The sequence below is a fragment of the Amphiura filiformis genome, chromosome 6 (assembly GCF_039555335.1).
Source record: "Amphiura filiformis chromosome 6, Afil_fr2py, whole genome shotgun sequence".
In the NCBI taxonomy this organism is placed as follows: Eukaryota; Metazoa; Echinodermata; class Ophiuroidea; order Amphilepidida; family Amphiuridae; genus Amphiura; species Amphiura filiformis.
Genome location: NC_092633.1, coordinates 17962512 through 17990400, shown reverse-complemented (window position 1 = coordinate 17990400; position 27889 = coordinate 17962512). Strand labels below are relative to the sequence as shown.

The following is a 27889-nucleotide window of genomic DNA, read 5'->3' as shown; positions in this document are numbered from 1 at the left end:
AATCGTTGGCGGGCCAACGTCACCTGTGTAGCTACATGCTGGGGATCTTCTGCGTGGCATGCGAGGGGTCCGAGGTTCGAATCCCGGGGTGCCAAGTGACTTTCTTCTTCATCTTCTCTCCTTTTCGTTCCTTCTTTCCCTTCCGATAGCCAAGAAACCACGGGTAGGGTTAGGGTTAGTGACCATGCATGTTTTTCCTATATGCCTCCTTAACCCTAACCCAACGAGGACTCACTAAAGCTCACTATTAAAACCGCTCTGCGTGCATGCATTCCACGGGACTTGATGACGCAATCAGACCAAGTCATATATACCCAGGGAATCGTTGGCGGGCCAACGTCAACAGTGTAGCTACATGCTGGGGATCCTCTGCGTGGCATGCGAGGGGTCCGAGGTTCGAATCCCGGGGGTGCCAAGTGACTTTCTTCTTCATCTTCTCTCCTTTTTCGTTCCTTCTTTCCCTTCCGATAGCCAAGAAACCACGGGTAGGGTTAGGGTTAAGGCTTTAAATGACCATAACTTTAGGACGACAAGTCCTATTGGGATGATTGGAGTTTTCTTTGAAATTAACACATACACTGAAATTTAAAACTGGACAAATGACTCATTCAGCTTCATCACATGTTGCATTGTGGTTCTGATCATTGTAAACAGTGAAATAATCGAAGGTATACCGTATTATTTCATTTGACTGTTTTTGTTCTGGAAAGCAGGAGTAAATCGAAGGTATACCGTATTATTTCATTTGACTGTTTTTGTTCTGGAAAGCAGGAGCAACATCGGTGTATCAGTAACCAACTAGTCAAGGACCTTTAATGATGTCACAATGTACTTCTCTAGATGTAATAATGCATCATCATAGGCAATACCGTAGAATTCTGTTCACAAGCATACATGATTCTAAATGAGGGGGATTTCTTGATAAAAGGCAGACACCCTCACAAAAACATTTGGAGTTTGAGCAACTATATTACTGATACAGGTGGCTGTACAAAGATGTTTGTTTGTAAGACCAATCTATTGTAATGTTTTTGTAGAGTGTCTGCATTTCATCAAAAAGCCTTGTGGATGAACTGAAATGATCACATCCTTGAATGAATCAAAAAGAACATGACATGCAGGGAAGAGCAAATGTGAATGTTTTATGTTAGATAACAAATTTTTATTAAATGAATTTGATTTGCTGTAAATGTTTTGTTTTGTATGTGGTAATTTCTGATACTTTAATTTGCCCGACTACTTCATAAATTTCACAAGAGACATCAATTATTTGATCTTGAAACTGTTTATTTATAAACAATTCTACAACAATTAATGTGTACACACACAAGGGAAGTTATAGAAAAACAGGTGAAATGTGTGAGACTGGTCAAGCATAACATGGCCCCATCATGACTAAAGAGCACAACAACTATAGCAGATTCAACCCATCGTAGGACGTTTTTCAAACAAATTCAGGCTTCCGGGCCATCATGCATATCATACTGACGACCAGGTACAGATGATTAACTGGCAGCCTGGATTTGTTGGAAAAACGTCCCACGATGGGTTGAATCTGCTTTGTATATAGCACAAAAATATCAGACAACATCTCATTGCGCTGAATACTTGGAAATAATTTGAGATAATTTTGGACAGACTTGTAATTATGCACACCAATTTTACAGGGTTGAATTTAGGGTTAGATTTGAATTTCGGATGAAAGTAGGTAAAAACCAAGTGCCTGCGCCCTTTTAAGATGAAAATTGATTTCATCAAAAATGTCTGTTGTGCCATTTATTGGCAGAGGTAGTACAGAACAACAGATGAAGGAAGTGCAATGTATATTCTCTCTATATATAGCCCTTCCATGTTTTGCACATTTCAAAGTGCTGCTGCTCTAGTAGTCAAAATCAATGTTGTGCATACCTACTTTCTGAGAATCACTTTAATTTGTGAAACTTGCTCAAGGTGAAATTTGTTTCTAATTTCTTTTGAAAACAATTTGGGTTTTACGACAAAGCATTTTATATAATTACGTAATTATACATACTATACTCTACAATATATTAAAAATCAGTAAAAAAATGTATGCTTACACTTACATCAAATAGACCATTCATATCAAAATATACATCATCACTTATTTTTTACTGGAAAATGGACGGAAAAAAGTACTATAAAATACATACACATTCTGAAAGCACATCAAATTACATGGCATCGATTTCCATATACCTAAATCTATTTAAAAGTACATTTTTTTTCAACTTGTTCACATCAACTAACATAGGACGGATATTGATTTGTGAAATACCTTGTATACATACTTCGGATGGAATGTGAAATTCATAAAACATTGCATACACATGATCAAGGTGTTTATGTTATCAAGGTGATATTGAACTCCTGAATTACTTAAGAATATTTACAAAAATACATTACAAAAATATTCGCTTAAAACTCAATACTGTAAATTTACACTTGGGTCACATAATACTATTTTGTTGATTGTAAGAAAATTCTCTATTGCTTGACCTGAAATATTTTTCTGTCAATGACTATGATTAATTAAAGATTTATAAAGTAGCGAAATATGACCGTTTTCATCATTGAAATGGTCTGTCCAAGCGACTTGAGGAGCATATTAAAACCCAACTTGAGAATGTAGCAAAAAATAAGGAAAATGAATGAAAATGCCCCAGTCCCCTCAAATGTGTTAATATCCGTTAATGCTTTTTACCCCACTGAATAAATATTTTGATGCCCTCAAACAATTTATTTTCCTACCATATGAAAATGTTACTCCCTTAATTTTATTAATGACAACCTTTTTTATACTATTGCAAACAAACAAAGCGGTCACATTATGCAATTCCAGTTGAAATTCATACACCCCCTATGGAAGACATGACCTTAATCTTCCACACAAGTGGTGTAGATTTCAAATGGAGTCACACATTCAGGTAACCCCATTTGAAATTCACACTCCCCATGTGGGAAATTAAGGTCATGTCTTTCATATGGGGAGTATGGATTTCAACTGGAATAGTCCATTATTTATAAACTGAGAATAGTATAGTCTCAGCTCTAAAAGAGCAAACCACTGGGTGTCCAATGGATCAATTTCGTACACAATTTGATTTATTTGATCCAATATTTGTTTGCTTTCACTTATGCTTTATTCATGTACTTTCTGACCCCCATCTCAGGGAATGTGCAAACATTATCAGACCAATTGCATGTAAGTGCATTCCCTGACCTCTGGTTATCCCTGTAGGCATTATAATATTGTTTGGCTACCATCCAATCTCCTGAGTTGCAGGGGCAGCAGACTACACAAGTTACAAAACCCTGCATGCCCTACCCCAATGTAATATCAGCTTACAATCCCCACCAGTGCCCCACATTTCCTGAGGTAGGGGGAGTACTTTAATATTGCATTACAGACAATCAATTTAAAGTTTAGAAAAATACATCTTTTTACATTTCACTAGTACTAGATTTGCGTTGTTTTGGTAATATACAGTACAAAAGACAATTCTTTTAAATTAAAAAATGACCATATTTCATTACAATTATTCCGTATATAAAATACATTCTCTACATACAACTATATTTTACAACTATATTATTCTTTACAAAAATTGTTCGTTACAAATAATGAAGTTATGTTAAAATTCCACCTCAGCGTAACTTTACAACTACACTTTATAAAAATGACATCATAAACATTAATTATTTTATTGTCAATATATATATTATTCTGTAGACATTGGAAAAATATAGAAATTGTTCCTTGAAAATTTTTTGTCATTAATTCTTTGTTTACAGTGCTCAAAAATGTCTACCTTTTACTCACACACTATAAATACCACAGGTATAATTTCTTTAACAAAATATTGTTATGTCGGAAGCACCGGATAACATCATTTTTGGATGTTTATTTTTTCTTCTTGGCAATCTCACTCTCAACTTGTGCAATTTTCTTCAACAAATTATCAGCTTTGAGACTGAGCGTACTAAGTTGCATTTGTAGGACGCTGTTTGTCTCTCCTTGTGGTGCAACACCTGTAGTCTGGGCTTGTTTAACACCCTCTTGTATTGTCTGCTTCTGGGTCATCACCTCCGCTAGTTGGATGTTGAGGTCGTCAACTTGTCTTTCAAGCTGATGGATTTGAAGCTCTACAAGTTCTTGGTTGCTACGGACGATAGAGTGTTTTGCCGCCTCAGATATTTCTGGCCTGTAGGAACAGCAAATGATATGGATATAATTAATAAAAGTGGGCCATATCCTGCTAGGATGCTGAATGACCTGGATTTTGCTGATGATATTGCCCTGTTGGAATCTTCCCCAGCCCGGGCCCAGTCGCAGCTTACTAGGACTGCAACTGCAGCAGCAGATCTAGGCCTTGTCATCAGCGCACCTAAGACAGAATATATGACTGCAAACTGTAACGCCCAACCAGCACTTGAAGTCTATGGTAGTACTATCAACCATGTCACAGACTTTAAGTACTTGGGATCCAAGATGGGCTCTAGTGCTGGAGACCTAAAAAGAAGAAAAGCACTAGCCTGGGCAGCTTTCTGGAAACTGGAACGCCTTTGGAGAAGCCCATCCCTGCCAATCGAAACAAAAATCAAGCTGTTTGAGACAACTTGTGTTACTGTCTTTCTGTACGGGTGTGAGTCATGGGTAATCACTAAGGACATGGAAAACAAAATCAATGCCTTTGCAACATCTTGCTACAGAGTCATGTTAAACATCAAGCGTGTGGATCGGATTCCAAATGAAACCATCTACAATCTGACCAACACCACTCCACTGGTTGCCAGAGTCAAGATTCATCAACTCAAATTTCTCGGCCATATACTGCGCCTTGAAGACGACGAGCCTGTGAAAGAATATGCCCTTTATATTTCACCACATGGGAAGAGGAAACCGGGATGACCGCGCACACTGTATTTACAGTATGTCCAGCACCTCCTGGGAGATACTGAAGGGATGTTGCAGCCAAACAAAATTGTTGCGCTTGCCCAAGATCGCAATAGTTGGAGAAAGCTTGTAGTCGCCTGCTCCGCAGCCGACTGATGATGATGATGATGGGTACTTAAATTGCCCTCTTGACCCATGGTAAATAATTCATTGTCCAACAAATACCTTAAATAGGGGAAGGTAGCCACAATCAGGCATATAGCCAAATAGGTGAAGATAGCCACAATCAGACCCATAGCCAAAAATAAATATGCATACACGCAAAAAGTGGACTTAACCCCCCTCCCACGAAAATGGCCTTTTTGGCCTATTTTGAACAGTTTTGTCAATTTGGTGGGACATAAAAACAAGACAAAGCTTGATTTTTCCATTCATTGGTGAATTAAAGAAAAGAAAAAAAACAAATTCCGGTCTACCAACCTGTCTTGTTGACTGGATGATTCCTTTTGTCCACGTAATTCTTTAAGTCGTGCTGCAACAAAATCACTTGCTATTGGTGTTCCACCGTGTGTAGTCAAATATTCACGTAGTTTGGAGTTCTCTGATTGGTGCCTGGCCTCGTTCAGTCTTTCTTTGATATCCTGAGTATTGCAAGAAATAAGAAAACTTGTCTAAAATATAGCACAGTTGTGTTCATTAGTGAGAACTTGTACAGAACAATCAAATTATCTAAGAGGTACTAACAGGGCAATTTTACGATTGCCTCTCTCACTAGGTTATCTTTACACTAGTTACTGATCCATTTCCCTATTTATCAATATCCAGGACCACACCTCTATCCACCAAATAACAACACAGGCCTATTTCACATAATACTAATTGGAGGACACTAGCAGATATTACGTTTAATAGTAGTCATCCACTCCTTTAATCAATCTATACCTTCATTTTGTCCCTAAACACACATTTTTACCAATATATACTTTTCATTCAACATTCATATAAATCCACATCAAAATACTATATCTACATCCTAACCCTATCATATTCATATTTACCGGTTCAGCAAAGTGTGCCTCCACAGGAGCCCTAGCTCTCAGGTTGAGCAGCTCACCAACCACATTTGCCTTATCTGTACTGTTGCCAGTGTGTCTGAATGCAGACTCCAAAATGGTCTGTCCTTGTGAGGATGTGTCTCTTCTGGTGACAAGTGATTTTGTAACCGTCGACTCACGACAACGAGCAAAGAACATGTCTTGGCAGATAATTTTGAGTGCCTGGTAAGAATAAAATAATAATAGAGAAAATGATATGGACATGAAGATAAACAATTTACTAGCTATAGACCACTTGACATCATTGTTTATCAACAAAGGCAAAGGACCGGTCTATATGCTTGAACGAACCGCTACACTGTTCAATGTTTCTTGTACAATATGAAATTTGGTGGGGGATGCGTACACACACTGCAGGGCAAATAACAATGGAAATTGCCGGGCAATGACATCACATGTGGTCTATACAATGCATTAATGGGAGAACTATATGCTTGCTTATGATATATTGGTATGATTGGGAAGGTCAAATGAACCAACTTTAGCAAATGTAGCCTAGGACATTACAAAGGGATATTTTAGATTTATTCAATTTCTGACTGTAAACAAATATTCAAAGCATAGGAAATTTGCAATAGCTGAGGATAATATTTACCTGAATAGCATTTAGTCACTTTAGAATGCTAACAGTGTAATTGTTTTGGCGACAATGTATATTTTTGCAACACTGCCCTTGTTAGCTATATGTATTACACAATTTGCATCAGGATCCTTACCGTATAGAATAGTCTCATAAAACCAGGATCACTATCATTAGTTAGATCTCCTGTCTTAATGTGAGCCAAACAATGAGCTATAACCAGCAGGAATTCACCCACAGATTCCAGTCTCTCTTGTCTCACAAATAGGATCTTCTTTGCATGCTGGTAGAAGAAAGATCTACGGAACATATTCTTCTCATAGTTGTTTGGTGGCAGTGCTGACGCCAGAAGTAGAGTCACATCTGGTGTGTTCATGACACGTCGCAAGTAGCGGATCATAAAGACACCAAATCGGTAGACAACAAATTGACTGGGTGTGATACCGTCGATATCAAGTGGGGTCAGATCATCACCAAGAAGCCACTGAGCATCTTTGACATCAATGAATGAATCAGATACAGCACCTAATAAATGCAACATAAAAGAATTCATTGACTATAGCATTTTGGGTAACCTTTTCCCCATATTGATATTTGCCACAATGTATTTATTGTTATTTATATACTGACATAGCCCAGATTACAAAAAAAATCAGCCCTTTGTGTTTGCTTAACCAAACGGTCCGGGGGGACACACACTTGGGTCCTGATGGGGCCAGGCTCAAAATGCTCAAGCCAAGCTTATATTAAGCATGCTGGCCGGTATGAGGAGAAAACTAGAAAGAAACAGAATGAAGGAAAAGATAAAAAAAAAAATTTGCTCTTAGCCCTTGGCTCAAGAAATAAGAAATTGGGAATTCTTATTCCGTGCCCTGGTGTTACATCTAATGATGATAGCATAGCTATTATAGTTTATTCAGTGTAATGGTATTTCGGTCACTGTCACTGTCCACACTCAGCACCTCACTTTAGGCACTTCAGTGCCTATAACGGGATGGTTTATAGCAATCTGTAGTTTTCCCTTTGAATGAATATAAATGTGAAGATATAAAATGAGGATACATTATTTTTTTTAAACCAACTAAGTTCTAATGGCAACTGAATGTCCAAACAATTTGTCTACATATCCTTCAAATTCCTTTTCTTCTGGAAGGCAGTGTTAATAAATGTCAAATATCAGAGCAATAATTGTAAATCACTGATGTCAGCTTGGCCAGGAGTGCAAACATTTATACGACAAGGTTGCTACGTCGGCATGCAAAGTAAATGATAAAAGCGGTTTTCCAAGTAAAGTGTTGGGCCATAGGCTGGATTTAGATGTTTTTGCCGACTTAGAACTTTTACTATGTTCAATGACTTTTACCTGACATCATGGCGTTTATTTTATAGGCCTAATGGCACATATCTAACACCTAAATTAGAAAACCACTTTTATCATTTATAGGAGTTGATGTGATGGACCCTACCTCTGACTCCAGGTTTGTTAACAGCAGAGTTCTTGACAACTTCTTCTATCTCCTGCAGATCCTTAAACAGTGGTGACTCTAAGACAGATGAGAAGATGGATTCGTTGAGACCAGCTGGCAATTGATGCTTACTGTCTTCTTCCTTCTGAGCCCAATCTTTTGGAGCCTCAAGGCGTAGGGAATTGCTGTTGGTTTTGTTCAGTTCATTGGCTCCTATGTATAGATAAAGATGAAAATAACATGTGTATGAGGACCTAGGAGTCACTGCATGGGATTTAATACTGACATTTCCAGAAAATTATAAAGTCACATGACTTTTTAGTCATTGATGTATAGTTGGTGCCATATAATCAATTTCACCTTAAAAACCTAATGAATCTCATCAAGAAAAATCCCAACCTGGGGTGTCCAGTGGCAAGAATAGCATAGGCTGTTTTAGTCATAGACCATGCAAACCCTCCCCCTGGATTTACCCCTGAAATGCAAGCCTGGAATATTAAAATTGAAGAGGGCCTGTACATAGATGCTGTTGGAGATTTTGGCTTATTTCAAGCACTGTACGTTGAAACATCACCAGGTCACAATGGAAAGTTGTGGCTACCACTACACAACAACAACTAGATATGCAACCTAGAAAATGCACATAAATCACAACTTTAAAGAAGTGAAATCTAGTTTCTCAAAGCAGCAACACAAACATATTTACCCTGCTGGTTAATCAGATTGAGCTGGTCTTGGGTTCGCCTCTCATCTACATCAGCTTGCTCTTCCACCTGGTTCTTAATCTTGGACAGCCCTTGTTCTTCCTTCTTCTTACGTCTGGCTTCCAACCTAGCTTTCATTTGGGCACGGCTCTTGTCTTGTTCTCGACGCTGCGATTCCTCATATTTCTGCATGCCTTCTAAATGTTCCTTCATCAGTTTCTGTATTAAAAATCAAGTTACATGAGAAGTTATTTATTGTTAGATCACAACCGCTATCACATTCGGAGCCTTATTTCATCCTATTAATGATGAACACTTTATTATAACCTTCTCTTGTGAAGGTGGCTTGGGAATAGTTCTTTGAACTGTGTTTTCTTCTCTTTGCTTACTTAGAGCTTATGAATGACAAGGCTTAAAAGCTACATTAGCAAGTGACACAGTCATTGCAATGGTTGACCTGTGGTGATAAGGCAACAGGCTGGATTCGTGTAAAGCTATGTAGAGTGCCATTGAGAATTCTTAGTCAGTGGGAGTGGTCTATTAGTAGACACATAATCTGATTGGACAATCGCATGATTTTGGGTGTCGTCTATCAGGCTGTAGACGACCCCACGTCATCATGAGTGTTGATAATGCATAACACGCTCATAGAGGTGCGCATATGTATCGCGTTGTATGCGTAGACGCAGTGCGGAATACTCGCACGCGCTGCGCCGGCATCCACTACTCAAAATATTGGACCTGCCTGTCGTCTATCACACGGTAGAGGATAGGCAAAATAAAAATTCCTATCGTTTATTCTCTAAATAGTTCATTGGTAGAACATCAGCACTGCCACCTTCGAAGCCTATTTTCAACAAAAGCAGTATGGTATGCATAAGGAGAACTCGAATCGATGTTGATCACAAGTAATGTGTTCAATAAATGGTCATAAAAAGGTTTATATAATTATTACAATAAAAGAAATTTAGCACAAAATGTGAGTTTTAATACAAGGTGTATCAAAATAAATTATAGAGTTTGAAAAATGCCACTAGATTAAAACATATGAGGCATTTAGTCAAAATATTATGGTTGACAGCTGAATCAACATCTTGTCCTCTTACAACTGTAAAATCAATGGCGTATGACCATTCATAAGGACTGTGGCTATTTTTGTAAGCCGAGTAAATCTGAAATAAGTCTATCTCTTAGTCCTCCCAAAAGATGAACAAAATATCATTAAAAAAGTGTGAATGTTGAATTCATGTAATGTTCGAGCAGGGGTGTGGGGGTGTGTGTGTAAGTGCATGCATTATCTGCATATTATGTTTCAGTACCTCCTGCATTTCTTTATTGCCTTCATTCTGAGCCATATCCTGTTGCAGACGACGCTCTCTTTCTTGCTTCTGTTTCTCTGAAGTCTGCATCTTCTGTCTCTCGCGTTCCTCTTCTCTTTGTTCATCTCTTAGTTTATCTTGCTCAAGCTCAGCTTCTAAACCACTATAAAAGGAAATAAATATGAAATGCTATACTCTGTGAACCTGCTTTAGTGGCATACTCAACCCCTCTTGGGTTGTCTGATAACACAATGTAAAGGCAATCCATTTGGGGCAAATATATATACAGGATTTCCCAACATGGGAGTAAACGCTATCAGTTCCCCTGAAACCAAACTGGGTAAAAAATAATGTCAAATTTTCCCAACTGGATGTGATTCCTCTAGATGCTGGACGAAGTGGAGGGGATGCACCCCTTTGTGCATGCTCTTAAAGCAATAAACAGATACGTAGCCCCTGGGATTTCCCATGCCATTCCATTATACTTTCTTTTTATCATCAAAACTGACTGAATACCATGGCCTCTCAAATAATAAGTCATATTCAAAGATGAATTTGAAAACTATTCAGAATTTTGATGAAAAGGCATAATTCTGCCCCAGGATTGTGTCCCCAAAACACTGAAATGAAACGCCCCCATGATAAACTTACGCAATTTCTTGTTCCATCTTGCGTCGCCTTTCGTCTTCTCGTTTCTTTTTCTCTGCTTTGATGCGGTTGATATCATCTTGCATTTCTTTCATCTTGGTTTCCCTGAAGTGCTTGGCCTCTTGCGCAGCCTTCTCAGCTGCATCAGTGTATTGTTGAACAAGAACCTGCAAAAAAAAAAACAATCAAAAATTGTGAGAGATTAATAATTTTGTTTTTGTTGATGTGAAAAAATAAGCTGCAGCACACAACATCATGCTTGGATTTGTTGGGTTTTTTTCAAGAGGAAAAAAGTTTGATAATGGAAAAAAAAACTATTTTAGACTGTATATTATACATTTCATAAATACACTAACAGATTTCTGTAATTGCCGACCCCAGAGGTACACTGCTGCCCAGCTACTTTGTGGTACCAGTCCGGTACCAGTGTGTGTACTGTACATGTGATTCACATGGGTGTACCTCTGGGGTCAGCAGCAATAGGAATCTGGTAGTGTAGTCATGAGCTAATCATGTCAATTCATTGGCCAATCACAAACAACACAGAATAATTTCCATGTGCCTTATTTTTGACTAGCCTACTAGCTGTAGGCCTATCATCCCTCACCCGCTGGGTTGAGGGAGATAAGCTCACAGCCGGGTACCATGGGAGAAATATTTTGCCCTATTTCCCCTCTGACCATGTATCACTTGTATACTATTCTTTTAATTAGGCCTATATCCTGAGTATTTCAGCGTCAAAGTGCATGGCACTGGCTATAAATTAGTGGAAGAGAACTAACAATGCATCCTACAAGCAACTTCTGCTTATATTTATTTGTTGTCATACATACCTCATGAGGTGAAAGATCTCTCATGGCATCCGCAAGTTCCTTGAGCTGCTTTTCCTTCAGCGCCAGTCTAGCATTGGCTTGTTGTACTTCAATGGATGGTAGACAATCCCTGCCAGCTTGGTCTATTCTCTGATTGGTCAGCTTGTCAAATTCTCCTAGTTGTTTCTAGATATTAATTGAGAGAAACATGTTATATTAAATTATTGCTCCAAATGGAAACACGCTTGTATCCTGATGAGAGTTGGTTAATACATAGCTGTGAATTGCTTTAAATGTCACAATATTAAAGGTCCACCACCACATCTGGAATAATGAACTACATAATTGAGTTATATGGCCCAGGGCATGTCAGTCCAGACACCACCTAAGTCCAGACAAGTATACAAGTATACAGGAGGGTGATCTATAAGGACAAGGTCACCTACCAGTTGACCAGGCCAACGGTTGTGGACCTTTAAGCTACAGGTGCACAGCATCCATGTAATTTTCAGATTTTTAAAGATTGCTCTCAGGATACATTCACACACCCACACACCCCACACATACACACTCTATCTATGCCTGCCAGCAACTGTGGACATTGTGTATTGCTAACAAACTGAGGCTGTCTGAATTGACATACTGTAAATGTTTGCCTAATGGTGCACCTAAGCTCCTTTGCCTTGGGGTAAATTCCATGTACAAATAGAGAGCTGCCTCCTCTAAAAATCCCAAAACGAATTAAGGTTACATGCCCTTATTTACTGGCGGGATTTTTATGGGAGGGCACTTTTAGTTTGTGTCTAAAATTCCAGTTATGTCAAGGGAGCCCATAGCTCCATTAGGTGAAAGTTTACGGTATAATTGGCAAACCAAGGACCAAACTGGCAGATTTTTTTTGTGCATAGCTGTGTGTGATACAGAGTAAGAAATATATCTACAAACCGAGGTCGATATATTTACTGCATTCGGCATGCAATTGTGACCTACTGCAGACCTCCGTCAACCGTAAAATATTACATTCATAGAAATACATACCTTATGTTGCCTCTGTAATTCTGCTTTCTTGTCAGCCAAGTCGTCTGCTTTCAATGATCCTGAATTAGCTATGAGTTCCAAGAATTCCTTTTGCTGTGCCTCCACTAGTTGATTCCTCTCAGTTTGTCTCTGATCCAATGCATCAGATTTGGCTTGACCAATAGCTGCCTCTTTCTCTTTTTCCATTTGTTCTTCCTGTAATACCAATATGAAATGGATTAACATTTGCATGTGAACAATAATAAATGCAGTTTTTTTCTCTTACTTTCACATTCCATGAACTGTCAACAATCAATTTTTGGACTTTCATTGTATATGTAAAGACAAGAAGTAAGCTTTTTGAAAAATTGGTAATTGAATGCTAGCAGATTCTGATGTATCTCACCCTCAGTATTTACATTATACATTTTATATGGAAACAACTACCACACTCTTGCATATTAAGGTCTGCAAACATGCTTTGCAAGAGACTGTGGGATATATTTCTAAATATAACCATCTACAAGCTGATGCTGTCACTTTTAGTATTCAATAGGAAAAGAAAGCCTGGACCACAAAACCCACTGTTATTGCAGTATATTCAGTGCCTTGGCAAGTTGCACCAAGAAAGTTTAAAATAAATCAAATTCAGTAAGAAACTTTACCTGGTGAATTTGTTCCTTGATATGCCTCTGCTTGAGCACCTTGTATATGATGTTTTCTGCCTTTCCAGTCTCTTCTTTCTCCAAGGAACCTTCCAAAGTTGGACGCTCTACAGATTTCAGCTGTCAATTACAAGAGAAACAGGAAATCAAATTAGATTCTAATGAGTTGAAGTCCATATTCCAAGAAAAAGGAGAAAATTTGATAAACTAAATTAATCCTATGTTTGTCTGTCTGTCTTAATCTGTCTGTTTTATGTCTTCCCTCCATTCCCACCCTTATTACCTGTACGTCACCAAGAAAATCTCTTTCTTTCCTCTGTTTCACAAGCTCTTGGTCCATCTCTACTGCATGTCTCTGTTTCAGGCTATTTTGTTTTTGTTGTCGGCGTTCCGCAATTCTATCTGCAAGGGCCTTCTTCTGTCTTTCCTTCTCACCATCCATACTTTCAGCAAGCTTAGCGATCTAGAGTTGTTTACAAATACACAAAAATAGCAAATGTCAGATAGGCCTATGGATAAGAATTATACAACCTGAAAGTTTGACTTTGTTAAAAAAATTATATAATTCAGTCTAGTTCAGTAAGACTCATGTTTATTTTGTTTTGGCATGTGCACGCATATTTGATGAACAAGGGGAACAGTCTTTGCAAACTTGGTACAAGTTCAGTTCTTCTGTCTTGATGCAGGTGATCCATATAATATTTTACATAACTAAATCAATCAATCAATCAATCAATCAATCAAACAATCAATCAATCAATCAATCAATCAATCAACCAATCAATCTATTACTTTCTTACATCTGCTTTATGTTGTTCCATAATTTCCTTGCTTTCATCTTCTGACATCTGTTTCCTCTTTAGCAACATCTCTTTCTCAAATGCTCTCTCTTGTTTAGATATCAGATCATCTTTCTGACTATCCATTTGAGCCTCAATAGATTTCAAGCCTTCTTTAGACTCTTTTTCCAGTTGTGCAGCTGTATCTCTTAGATCTTGCTGTTGTTTGGTTTCCAAGTCAGCTTGTCGTTTTATTTGGTCCTCCTGTTAGGAAACATATTTTGAAAGATTTCAGTGATTATTACTTGTGAGCTTTAGGCCTATACTTTTCAATATGCACATTACATTAAACCACATAAAAATTAATTATCTTTATAATATTCCAATTATTTGTACTTTTTGAGTCTGTGTGAATCTCACGGCAGCAACTTTAGTGGATAAAGAAAGTTGTTTACTTGATTGTTGGAAGTGTCCTTCTTTTAATTGATCTTTTTCTCTCTTTGATTCTTTCCATATAGGCTAGCATGCTTATATAGGGCTTTTAGCCTGGCTTGAGCATTTTGTTTGAGCCTGGTCCCATCAGGACCCAAGTGTGTTTCCGCACGGAGCGACCATTTAAAAAAATGAACAAATATAAACTTTAGTTTATGAAGCTTTGATGGAATGATATCCCCTGGGGCTATCCATCTAAGTATGTATATAAAATCAGCAGGTGTTACTAAACTGAGCTCAAAAAGAAACTTATATTTTTTTACAACTTGTGAATCACAAGGTCATATCTTTAATACTGTCAATCAAAATGAACCAAAATTACACACAGGATTACCTTAATATTCTACTCTAAACACATGTCACTAACTATGCAGTTGTCCAACTGACACAACAGCAAAATGCACTGTCATGGGACAGCTTCCTGGACTTCCTTCACTTTCACAGCCCAACATTTGGCACCCAGGACAAAAAATCTGTGAGAATGCACACAAGATCCTTGCACAGATGATAAAACGGTGCTGCTTTCTGCTTTTCATACACTTTTTTCATGAAACAGGGCTGGGCTGTGAATGTGGTCCAGGAAGCTGTCCCGTGTCAGTGCATTTTGCTGTTGTGTCAGTTGGATAACTGCTTGGTTACTGATATGTGTTAAGAGTAGAGTATTGAAGTAAATCTGTGTGTAATTTTGGTTCAATTTGATGGACAGGATTTCAAGATATGACCTTGTGAAAAATTATAAGTTTCTTTTTGAGCTCAGTTTATTATCTAATTTGCAACTTTGTACCTTAATTAATTTTAGTACTATTGCCTTACTAAACTTGCATATAACAGTACTTGTTAGAAACATTACACTGTTGTTTCTACTGTATCTCTTTAAAAAAAGAGTTAGTTATTTACAGCCCTGACATTAGTATACTTACCAGAAGTTGATCCTTTTGTGCTACTGATTCATCAGTTGTAGACTGACTAACAATTGCTTCTATTGTATCAGACCCATCAGTGTCACCTCTCAGCACCTATAGCAAAGCAAGATCACAACACACATATATTATATTAGTTTACTTGGGCAATTAAAGCCTTGATTCAAGGTTTTTGTCTCAACAAATGAAATCAAAATTATTGAGACTGATTATTGGTACAGGCTTTTGTTCTGTAATTTTATTTATCCATCAATTTGAAATGGCAAGCATCCAATGTGTACAGGAGAAAAATATTGCTACAGTCTGTATCCATGCATTAATCATCTCTTTAAACATAAGTAAAACCATTATTTTACTTAAAATACTTTTATTCTTAATCTTGGTCACTTTAAAAAAAAAATGTGTTGCTAGTATTCAGAAATATATCTTTTGACCTTTTTTTTTTTTTATCTTTTGACAGTATTGAGAAATATATGCAAATGAAAGTACATTAATGAAACCTTGCTTTCCAATAATGGTCAAACGTTTACCTTGACAATTCCTAGGTCATCTGTATACATCCAAAAGCAATGTCACACCTGTAGTGGTTGTGTGACATCTCATGACAGGTTTATGAGAATGTGTGTCTCGAGTGTTAAAGAATAGGGGACAGGTGTTAAAGAATAGGGGTCAAGTGCTGAAAACTCAATGTGATTTTATTTGCAGTGTTGCTGCATGTCCCTGCTGATGACCAAATTGCTACTCACACAACCCAAAATTGTGTCCAAAGAGGACTACATGCCCGGATGTCAGATCGCTAAAATGTCAGTTTTATGTGTCCCATCACAATGATTATTATTGTTTTACTGTAATGCCTTACCTGGTTCTTACTGATGAAGTCCAATTCTCTATTAGCAGCATCCTCCTTAGTGACTTCCTCCTTAAGACGTTTCCTGGCAGCCAATTTAGCCAGCATGTTATCCCTCTGGCTAGCACGTTCCTTATCCAGCTTACCAGTCAGGGTGTTTACATCCTCCAGGTATTGTGCCACAATAGCTGCTCTTTCATCATCATTTTTGTCTTCTTCTTCACTTAATAATCCCTGCATTTCAAATAATTATCAATTAATAGTATTTTAACTGAGCTCCTCATAGAGATTATTCCAATTCAATCCTACTTATTTTAAGTTTATGTGCGACTTCAATAATGTTGGAAGAGAAGGCAGGAGTAGCAGAGGCATGCTCATGAACCTTCAAACCTTGGAGGCTAGAAACCCATCTAGGTGTCACTGCTTCTGCTTGATACTCCTCAATGCTAAAAGTGTGACATGCTCAAAATAGGCTGAATTTATATGATTTTTCAGAAATCATTGGCATTGAAGCCCTAAAGATACCTTTAGGCATGCCACTGTATTTAACTTTCAGAATACAATATATGAATATATATTCACTGCGAACATAAATTTGGACTTTTTTATGGTTGAAGTAAAAGGGTCTTTACAACCTTTTTCTTGGCATTAAAATATACAACCCCATTTGATAGCTGATGCTGACTCTGACATTTGACCTCTTACCTTGAGGGCAGTCTCATGTCTCTTGCGTTGATCTTCGTCAGCCAACTCCTGGACAATCATCATGGCAGCATGCACGCTGAACTCATCATCAGCATCTCCCTGGCTTTGTTGAACTAATGGAAATAATCATATTCAAATAATAAATCAAATGGTAAAATTTGGGAAACAACACATCTTTTTCTCTGTATGTAGAGTGTTAATGTATTACTGAACAAAATCTCAGAAAAAATATTGGAAATGGTTCCCCTTCTACTCCTGTACAATGTTGTACTGCATAACATGCTCATCTTCACCACAGCTTCTTCCAACATTGATTGGTGGGGAAAGGGGAGGGGTGTATGGAAGATTAAAATTGAGACAAAACTATTATAATTCTTAGTTTCCAGTGACTCATTTAGTATGCAATATGGTAAAAGTAACATAATAACAATAGTGTGTATCGAAGGCTAACATATCAACCGTAAGTTGTTTTATTGGATTTGAAATATGTACAATTTCACAAAATTGCTCAACAGTTAGCAAACACTATTTTGCTTACCTCTGAGATATTCCTCTTCTTCCTTAGATCCTGGTTTGATGTCTTGAGGAATAGCGGGTTTCTTATTACGTCTGTTCTTCATTTTGGCTTTCATCTTCTGTTTCATGGTCAATCCCATCTGGTTAGTTTGGTCAGTTTCCTGTTGAAAGGCAATTCATTTTTGTTAAAGTCCTTATTGTCAGTCCATGCTAATATCGCATTTCAGAAAGAATTTATCACTGACAAACTTCAATTACACTGAATATATCAAATAAGTGCTTTGTGAAAAATGGATTGCAGATTGATAAATGCACATATTTTGTAACAATTTAGAGAAATACACTGCATATATTCAAGCTTGTGCATATATTTTCAAATGCGCTATAAAATACATTATTATGTTTCGATGAATCCAAGCGTGTGAAAATATTGGATCCAAAATATAATAATGATAAAATTGGATGCTTTAGGCCCAATATTTATTGGTCTCACTATGAGTTTTAAAATGTTTGACTCAGCTACGTCTCATCCAATATTTGAAAACTCATTGCTCAACCAATAAATATGGGCTCAATTGATCCAATTTTATATCACACTTGGGTTGAAATTAATATAATCTAAACAGTAAGCAGTGTGCACGACTTACCCTTGTCATATCTTCAGTCAACGCTGCAAGCTGAGGTCCACCAACCGAATTGAGATTCAACAAACGAATTCTCTCCTCCATCTCTTCATCCAACCGTTTGCGACGACTCTCATCGTTCTCCTACAAGGACAAAAATGTCAAGTTAGGTCAGCTTTAAATGGTTTGTTACCAGGGAACTTACATATTGTGTGTGTATCAATAATCATAAGCGTAGTCAAATATATTACAGGTAGTTCTATTAACCAACTATCAACTTTATTTTCCATATTACATTAAAAATATACAAAATAAATATAAACAAAATGACAATTGTGAAAATGGTGGAAGAAAGTAAAAGGCCAGTGAGGCCCAAATAAGGTCATGTTTTGTATACTGGGCACCTAAAAAGGGTGGCTTTGTTGCATTCTTACTCATCAAGACATGTTTACATGCATGTAGCTTGTTTATTTGATATTTATTATGAGCTTGTTTAGTACTATTTTTTTCCTTAGACATTGGTCTTTCAATTTCTGAAACAAAAATGTATGATTTTCATTTGTACTAATTACTGAAACTTGTTAAGTCTAATTAGTCAGGGGTGGCTCATGTGGCGGAGGATCATGTGACGGAGGATCACAATGCTGTACAATGGTGATCCTCCGCCACATGATCTTCAATAAACATTATTGATGGATTTCTACTTATCTGTACTTGATCTCAGCCAAGTGATATCATATTTAGCATTCATTGCCTCAGTATGTGTTAATTAGACAATTACTAATTACTTGTTGCTACATTAATAAAGTTCGTTACCCTCTATGTATTTGAATAGGGATTTAATGTAGGCAACATTCAAAAGGGTGCTATGGACAAACAAAACATGAGAAAAGACTCAAATTTCTTAAGCAGACCTTGGTTGTGATCCTCTTTACTTCAGTAAACTAAAAACTAGTAAAACAAAGAAAGTTTGCGACAAATCTGAAAGAGCGCCCTCATGCTCACTTTTGATCCAAAAACTTCCTTTTTACGAAAACGCTTTGTCGAATTCTCTTTTAACTTTCAAAACTGGATTGTTGAGCTTATTTTACATCTAGTTACATGCCTCAATCATGAAAATTTGCATCTCCAGTGCCAGATAAGGGGTGTTTTGAAGAAATTTATATAAATATTGATAGATTTTTGACCACCCTGTATTTACATAATTGAAGTACTTGACCGCTAAAAATTCCATATGGCTGGGTGGGCAATTAAGTTAACTATATTAAACATGTGTCAAAACTTTACATTATCAATGTACGTCGAGGGGTAACACCCCTAACTGAATTAATATTTTCATCCTTATTTTGCTTGTTACACCCTGTATATTATATGGGTCACCCTGTATAATGACTCCCATTGTATTGTTTCTGAAATCGTCTGAGTATATGCTCTTAGAATATATACTTTTATTGGGTTCTAATGTAAACTTTTGAAGTTATAGTACCAAACCTGTAAAAGCATGTGATTTGTTTGAAAAATACACATGCTACGCAACTGGTGCCCAACATAAAAAACATGACCATAACCTCTCTCCCATACTAATTGAAGTTATATTCTAAGTTTACAACAATACAATTTATCAAGCAAATAAATAGTTTTTTATCCGAGTTGAAGACAACATTTTCAGACCGGGTGACAAACAGAAGCATTTTACCCTTTAAAAAATATTTCTTGGTATACGTGCTGCTTTTTTAAGAATTAAATTCACATTGAAAGCTTATAAACCTACTTTCAACAAAATAGCAAGATAATCTGACTTAAGGGTATACAAGGTATTATTAAGGTATTATTGGTCGGAGCAGCCAAAAAAAATTTTCATTATCTGAATCAATATATTATTGAAAAATAACACTTTGATGTTTTGCAAAAGTACATTCTACAAATCATATACTTTGAAAACGTGCTTAATTTATTGTTGTTAATGAGTTATGTATGTTTTACAAAAGTGTTGTTGTTTCATCCTCTTTACAACATAACTCAAGAACCACAGGACCTACAAAAGTATATCTGTGATATTTGAATTCTTCTACACGCCGCTATGAATTAGCTTCGACCAACAATACATCGTATAACCTTAATGCATAAACAAACCAGGAAATCATTCAAAACATATGCAACTTACATGAGCATCATCTGCAGCATAAGCTTTACTAAGCTCAGATATCAACAATGCCTGTTGTCTCATCAATTTCTTCAGATCAGAATCAATCTCTTTGTCATCTTGGTGACTCATCACAGGGACAATGTCTTCACTCAGACCCTCCTGGTTGGCTTCCATCATGTGTTTACTGCATTCAAACATACAATTTTTCTTTTTTTAGCTTGAATTTGAGAAGCAATGTGTAGTCATAATATTACTCACACCAGGCAGTATTTACACTGGTGTGTTATTGTTCTTTATTATGCTTTTACTTTTTATCCAAAATATTGCTTTTCAGCGAATAGATGGTCAATAAATTCTTTCATTGGCTGTCAATTATGTATGAGGAGACTTGCATTAAAAATCTTTCTCATAATTAATTTCACACATAGTTTAACTTTATTTGTTTCTAACCTTTCACTTTTAAAGGTTGCGTTTCCCTCATTTTGGATCAATTAAACCATTAACATAAGAAAATCCCAATTAGAAATCTGCCACAAGAATAACTCAACACTTACTCATGCAGTTGTTTCTTCATGCGAGAGCGCCTCTCAGCAAGCTTCTTACGCAATGTATTCAACTGGTTCTGTTTCTCTTTCTCCATATCTTCAGCAGCTTTGGCAGCTCTGCTCATGAATTCATCAAGCATCTTCTGTTGATCCTCTTCTGTCTGCGCATTTTGAAGATTCTTTCGCAGCTCATTCTGCATTTCTTTCAAAGCTGTTTCTTTCTTCTGTTCTAGGGACTATAAATGATGACAAGATGTCATAAATTTGTATTAGAGAAAGACATTATGTTACCAGCACTATATATAGTATTGAGACTAAACTGACTTAATTGGTTTTCTAGTAGTGACTATCATACCATAAGTTTGATTGTTGTGCACTAACCCTAACCTGCCAGGGGCTTTTTGGCGACGGGAAGGGAAAGAAGGAAAGAATAGAGAGAAAAAACAAAGAAAGAAGTTGTTTGCTCCGGGTGGAATTCGAACCCGAGACCCCTCGCATGCCAACTACTGGCTCTGCGACACTTTGCCACAGGTCTTGGGCTTCGCTGGCTAGCGAAACCGTGCCTATATATCACTTCGTCATCACACCACGTAGGATGCACGCAGGAACAGCGCGTATATCAAGTAGTATTTTGTAGTACTCAGGCGTGTTAGGGTTAATGTAACTTTCAAACTGTCCCAATTTCATTTCATAATAATTTCAAAATACAGATGAATACCAGATGAATATATGTTTAATGTTACCGATTTAACTTTACTGATTTATATATTGGTTAACTTAACACTTTACTCTGCTGATTATTTGATTTTATAATTATGTTTAACCCTTACATCAAGCATACTTTTTTGCTCTCGGAAGTTTAAGAAGATAAGAAAAGGAGAGAAGATGAACAAAGTAGTGGTAGTAAACTTAGTACCCCGGAATTTGAACCTTAGACCCCTCGCATGCCACACACACGATCACTGGCCGACTAAACTTGTAGTGATCCAGTGCATATAGAGGGCAGTTTTTGATTTTGTGCAAAGCCATTTTTGCATTGGTCGCTACCTGCCCTCAGTGACTCATGTAAGGCACTTCATGGCTTTCACGTAGGATCAGGTATCTATCAGTATAATGAAATCACACCAATATGTGCTACCAACCTGTATAGTCTGATTGATCTGTTTGATCTCCTCTGCCTTCAGATTACTCTCAAGTTGTACACATTCCAAAGTTTGTCTCTCAGTCAACGATTTAGCAATTTCATGCTTGGCATCATCTGTTAGCGCACCCATGTTGTCCTTGACAACCAAGTTACTACGGATGTCTCTTGTACTAGCTTGAACTGTCAAAAAATTACATCAAAATACCATGTCAACATTCTTGCTAATATGAGTTCAGATGCAAAACCTGATCATATTAATTTCTCAATTTGAGATATAGCCAAATATAACTGGTCAAATAGAAAGAAAACATGCGCTATTTTTGGTCATAGGTTCACAAATTTACCTTGGAATTACAAATTAGGTTAACAATTTAAAGCCAGCATTATAGGCCAAATATGTTGGTGGCCTGAACTTAAGTTTGAAAATGGCGTGCATCAGTTTTAGCATCTGAGCTCTTCATACATACTTGCTTAACTAAAACAGCAGTCCTTCCGTAACCCATGTTACATACATACATGTAGGCATTAATTTATCTTTTCCAAATTTGGCATTGAAATTTAAACAAATTGTCAGCCATTTATATTCTTCCTACCTGATATCTGTGACTGCATAGATGCAGCAGCAGCAGCTCTGACTGGTACAGCCAAAGTAACACCACCTGGTTGGGTAGGGACAGATAACTGTTGTTGTACTACATTCACTCCATAGTTTGGTCCTTTTACAATGTTACGATTGATGCTTGTTGACTGGTTGCCAATCTGTGGTTAAGGCAATGTAAATAACCAAATAATTATGTGGATGAAATCAATTAATCTATTCAACAACAACATCAGTAGCAGTAACTGCTAATACAAGCGCAACAAAAACAGCACCTGATACACCCACAGATGTATGAAAAAAATGAAGGGTGTTCATTAAAGATGCCAGATATTTAAGACAAGATTGTTAAGATCATTCATCTTATGTAACCACATATTTCCAAACAAAGCACTGTGGTGATATCTGTTGCATAAACACAAAGGCAGGCAAGGCTGTGCGTGATTTATTAGACATGGTCTATGGAACAATCAGCTTTCATGAATATGCGAGAAGCATGAGCTCCATACAGACACATGGACTTTACTTATTCATCTGTGGTTATTACAAAATCAACAAGAATTTGTTGTAGTAGTGAATATGTCATGCCTTAGTTACTGGATCACGCCTGGTTTGCACACCTGTTTGCAACCCATTGACTCTGTGTTGAGATCGTTTTCATTGTGGTTCTGAACAAAGATAGCGTGAACCAGTTGACCTACCTGGAAAATGTTGATTTTGACGTCGCATTACGACAGCAAGTAGCAACAATTACTACTACAACAACAATAACAACAGCAACAACACTAACAACAACAACAACAATTGCACTAGAATTGTACCTTGATATTATGACCACCTTCCCCACCATGTCCATATCCTGCCATCTCCTGAAGTAACTCGGCTGATAACGTAAAGTTAACACCTTTCTCTAACATGTTGATAAGTTGCTTCAACAATGGGATGATTTCACGACTAGACTCTGTTGAAGATGTGTCACCATACACACCACTGATGCAGGCATCATAATCTCCTGCCAAGACTGCAATGTTACCAAGTACCATCTACAGGAGTGAAATTAAAAAATTACAATTATTTTGAGCAAAATATTCAATTGCACTGATATTAGCTAAAGTTAGCATTGCTTTATCTTTGCATATGGCAGTTTGAACAATTCATCACGACTGGTTGAATCAGTGAGGTTCTTTTACAGAAAATACCATCACAGTAGGCTTTTCTTAAATCAGATAATCAGTAATTAAAGGTGAGTAGTCATATTCATCAGTTTCTGTATTCTATCTTACATTAAGACCTTCCATAAAAACAATCTGTTTCCAAATTTTGTGTTGTGTTGCTCCAGCAATTTTGATATTAGAAGCAAAAACGTGTATAACAATGCCCCGATGGTGGTAACCACTTTATCACATTTTTGTTCACACCATCTAAATGAAACATATCTCAGGTGTTAAATTTTACTAAGGTAATGGGAAAAATATGAGCTTTCTTCTGATACCAAAATCTGAAATTAATGAAAAATAGGGTATGAGATTACCAATCTGGTCATATACCTCTGAATTATAATTTTGAGTACAAAATGGAAGCAAATGAGCTAGGCCTACCTTAGCTTCATGACTGAGTAGCTCAGATCTCTCTCTTGCATACTGCAATGCAGAATGGTCTTCATCAAGAGACTCAGTCCTGGTGAGTAGCTGATCTTTGAGTTCTCCTTGTAGACGAGTCTTGGCTTGTTTGTGTCTATTCATAACAGCAGCCTGGGCATCTGGATTCAAAGCATCCTGTCAAAGGATTCAAATCATTTCAGTCAGATTACTCCACATAAACACTATTTCATAATATCATTTCATATTTCATATTGTACAGATTTGTAAGTACTTGCTGTGTCTTTATTAATTGTCACTGAATGAGCTACATGCTGTTCTCTTTTCTACCAATCTTGTTTGATAGCAGAGGCAAAATGTGAATTAGTTTGAAGATCTTATAGAATACTGTGGGTAACAAAGGGTTTAAGATCACTAACTATTCTTTCTTCAGGTTGGCGAAGGAGTGAGTGCAGGCGTATATAGTAGCAGTACAAGCAGATTTACTATAACAGAAGATTATGAATACCGACAACAAGCAGAAAAGGAATACAAAGAAAAATATGAGGATGCAGAATGAAGCCTTACTTTAGAAAGTATCAAGAATAAAAAAAAATATGACTCTAGTGGTTAAATATTTACCTCCAGCTCTTCAAGCCTGTCTCTATATTTCTCTTCCTCTGCCTGTAGCTTGCTGTAGATCTTACGAATTGTCTCCACAAACTTCTGGTGAGAACTATGGTGGCGCTCTTCACACAACCTCTCAGGTGCATCCCCTGATTCAAAAATGAGATGAGATTGTTTTCCATAAATGATCGTATCTTAAACATATTTCGATTCAAAGTCTAATTTGCTTTCATCATGTCTGTAACTCATTTAGATTATTTTTGTTTTGTTGACCTCAGAATGCAAGATTGTATTGGCTAAGATCACAATATGGAGTGGGCTCATAATGTATGATTGCTTGGAAGGTGTGCCCAAGTTATTTTGCACAAGTACTTAAATGTGCATAGGTTTATATGGCAAATTTGACTTGTATCCTTAGATCTAATTAAGAATAAAATAAGCTAACAGTTATGATAGTGTACAGCTACATTTTTATCTTTTAATAATTTTCAAAAAATAGTATCTTCCATAATTCCAACTCATTATAAGTGAGTTGTTGAGGCCACCATGTATGAACTATATACCAGTTGGAATTTATTAAGTGTGTACACTTTATTTATCATGTATGGATTTTTATAATTATGAAGATAACATAGAGTTATAATGTCAGCAAGTCAAAATGATGTCTGCTGTGATATTTTTTGTAGCTACAAATGTATGTCATCCTGGACAGGTATGAAGTAGTTCATTTGTAAAATCGGGATAAATATTTGCCCAAGTCTATTTACCTTGAGTGAGTATATTCACAACATGTGTAGGTAATACTGAGTTAAGTTCCTCTGTGGAATCAGCTCTCCTTTGTATTTCTCTCTTGCTAGCATTATCTAAAGCTTGTGCCCCGTCAGTGATGGCATCTAATGATCTCTCCACCTGAAATAATATCAAATTCAAATAGTCATGAAAAGTATTGACATCAACAAATGGTGTCATAGTTATAAACCGATTTTATGACAGGTAATTGATTATAAGTGATAAAATGTCCATGCATAACTAGTACCAAACTTAGATTGGTACTAGTTTCAAAAAATATGAGCCAATTAAAAAAATAATAAATAAAAATAAATTTTGGATTTATAAAGCGCCTTACTCCAGATCTTAGAGGACTCAAAGCGCTGTAATTTCGCTGCAATGGTGAATCATCACAATCAGATCGCATCAACTAGGTTGCTGCCGAATGGCGCACACCTATCTGCATTTAGATTGTAGCAGCGACTACTTATCTGTGCAGCTCCCCAAATTCCATTGGGTGAAGGAAGTTTTTGATAACCAAACAACTAATCACCGATTTTTTGCGATACAGGAGGAAACCGGAGATCCCGGAGAAAACCTGCGAGAGCGAGCATGGAATCGGGATAAACCAAGTGCACATGAGTCCTTGGGCGCGCCGGGCTTGAACCTGGGACCTCAGTGGTGCAAAGTGAGAGAACTACCATTGCACTAACTCGCCCTCCCTATTAACAACATGAAATACTGTGATCTCTATCACCTCTTTTCCCACCCTTATAATACTCTATCGACTGCATATCAATATTTACATGGAAACCACATCACTGGTGAACTTTGACCTTTGTAGCCTTAGTAACAATTGAAGGTAAAGACAAAAAGAGGCATTGCAGTTAATACTATGTAGCTCTGGTTCTCTTACCTTGCTTGCTTCCACCTTTTCCATTTCCAGCATAAGCTCATTGGACAGCCTAGCTTCCTCTAAAGTGAGTTCCTCTTCCTTCTGCCGTTGACGTCTCCAGAAGCCACGCCTAGCAACAATCTCATCTTCAAGTAAAGCAGTCTGGAAAAAAGTAAAGGGGAAAATACTTACATTGTTAAATTTGTAGATGATAAAGTTTTTGTTTTAAAAGTAAAGCGGTAATATTTGTTGTATTTACCAAAAGTACCAAATAATATGGCAGACAATTTTCAGTTTTAAAGTCCAGTATGCGCCTATATTAAGATTGATGTTTGAGCTTGTTTTATCCATATATGAAATTGAAATGACATTATCATACAAGGTCAATCCGATAAGAATTTCACCTATGTCTAAGATGAAATCTTTTTAGTGCAACTAAAATTAGTCTTCAGCAAATAACAGTCAGTGATATCCAAATTATTAATGACACAAAAAAATGGATGCCATTTGATGTCATGCGATGTTATCGGACAGCGTTCCCATTCAATGCTTTATAACAGGCTTCTGATGCTATTTAATGCTTTCTGACATTATCAATGCTTTCTGACATTTCTACCTATGTATGATTCAATCATGCAATTCACTTACAGCTCCAAGAGGTGGTTTCTTCTTCTTCATGCCTCCAGATGATAAAGTGATGGGAATAATGATGCCAGTCTCTGGGTTTATTCTGACTCCTGTTACTGGGCTCAAATCACCAGTCACTGGATCAACAGCTTTACGACCAATCAATATTGGAACCAAACCTGGGAAACAGAAATCATGAAATTCAGTGGGTTATTGCATGAAAGTCACTGCACTGGCATTGTTGGACTCTACACCACATCTCTTAAAAATGGCAAAATCTGATTGTCTCGAGACAGCAGGAAAGCACAACAACGCAAAGAATAGACTCCGCATTGCCCCCACGATCATGAGGACCATTTAATACACATAAGCTTATTTATAATAATTTCACAATCTCATAGAAATTAAGACTATATTGAGATAATAACAGATTTCATATCAATTAAACAAATTATATACATTGAGATAATTAATTGCAGCAAGCATTTGGAATTATTTATTATCTTCATATACACTTCTAGTGCCCGTTTCTATTCATCGTTATGTATTCTTCTCCCGTGCATTATTTTCGCGAACTACCCTTCACAGCCCAAATTATATAAACCTGCACGCTGAACAATGCATTATCTAAAACCTGCACGCTAAACAATAGATTCTAGATAATACGTGCACGCTCAAATACTAGAAATACTACTTTCACATAACCATAAAGTAGAGTTAGGTGGCGCTTTAGACACAGAGATCACATAACTATATAATTGTCTGTTCGATATATATACCAACAAAAAAGTACAAATATACATTCTGTGGTGTTAAAATGGTATAGTTACAAACGGTGT

At 36.9% G+C, this 27889-nt stretch overlaps 1 protein-coding gene and 1 long non-coding RNA gene across 2 annotated transcripts in view; one reads left to right on the top strand and one right to left on the bottom strand.

Annotated features, from left to right (window-relative positions):
* The first annotated feature begins 19 nt into the window (after positions 1–19).
* LOC140155081 (uncharacterized) lies at positions 20–491 on the top strand. Its single transcript, XR_011859339.1, has 2 exons — positions 20–67; positions 395–491. It is a non-coding gene; the product is annotated as an uncharacterized lncRNA (long non-coding RNA).
* A 1361-nt stretch (positions 492–1852) lies between these two features.
* LOC140154381 (uncharacterized) overlaps positions 1853–27889 on the bottom strand; it is a 171013-nt gene continuing 144976 nt past the window's right edge. The window contains exons 137-164 of the mRNA XM_072176948.1: positions 27072–27229; positions 26445–26585; positions 25528–25669; positions 24776–24909; positions 24155–24331; positions 23378–23599; positions 22552–22717; positions 21957–22138; positions 20824–21050; positions 20288–20453; positions 18148–18267; positions 17523–17661; positions 16985–17097; positions 16292–16513; positions 15433–15528; positions 14042–14284; positions 13525–13704; positions 13242–13361; positions 12598–12792; positions 11581–11745; positions 10751–10914; positions 10100–10262; positions 8783–8999; positions 8077–8289; positions 6747–7135; positions 5974–6192; positions 5396–5556; positions 1853–4223 (exon numbers count right to left, since the gene is read on the bottom strand). Coding sequence (XP_072033049.1) covers positions 3923–4223; positions 5396–5556; positions 5974–6192; positions 6747–7135; positions 8077–8289; positions 8783–8999; positions 10100–10262; positions 10751–10914; positions 11581–11745; positions 12598–12792; positions 13242–13361; positions 13525–13704; positions 14042–14284; positions 15433–15528; positions 16292–16513; positions 16985–17097; positions 17523–17661; positions 18148–18267; positions 20288–20453; positions 20824–21050; positions 21957–22138; positions 22552–22717; positions 23378–23599; positions 24155–24331; positions 24776–24909; positions 25528–25669; positions 26445–26585; positions 27072–27229 — 5135 coding nt within the window. The 3' untranslated portion in view covers positions 1853–3922. The remainder of the gene's footprint in view (positions 4224–5395; positions 5557–5973; positions 6193–6746; positions 7136–8076; positions 8290–8782; positions 9000–10099; positions 10263–10750; positions 10915–11580; positions 11746–12597; positions 12793–13241; positions 13362–13524; positions 13705–14041; positions 14285–15432; positions 15529–16291; positions 16514–16984; positions 17098–17522; positions 17662–18147; positions 18268–20287; positions 20454–20823; positions 21051–21956; positions 22139–22551; positions 22718–23377; positions 23600–24154; positions 24332–24775; positions 24910–25527; positions 25670–26444; positions 26586–27071; positions 27230–27889) is intronic.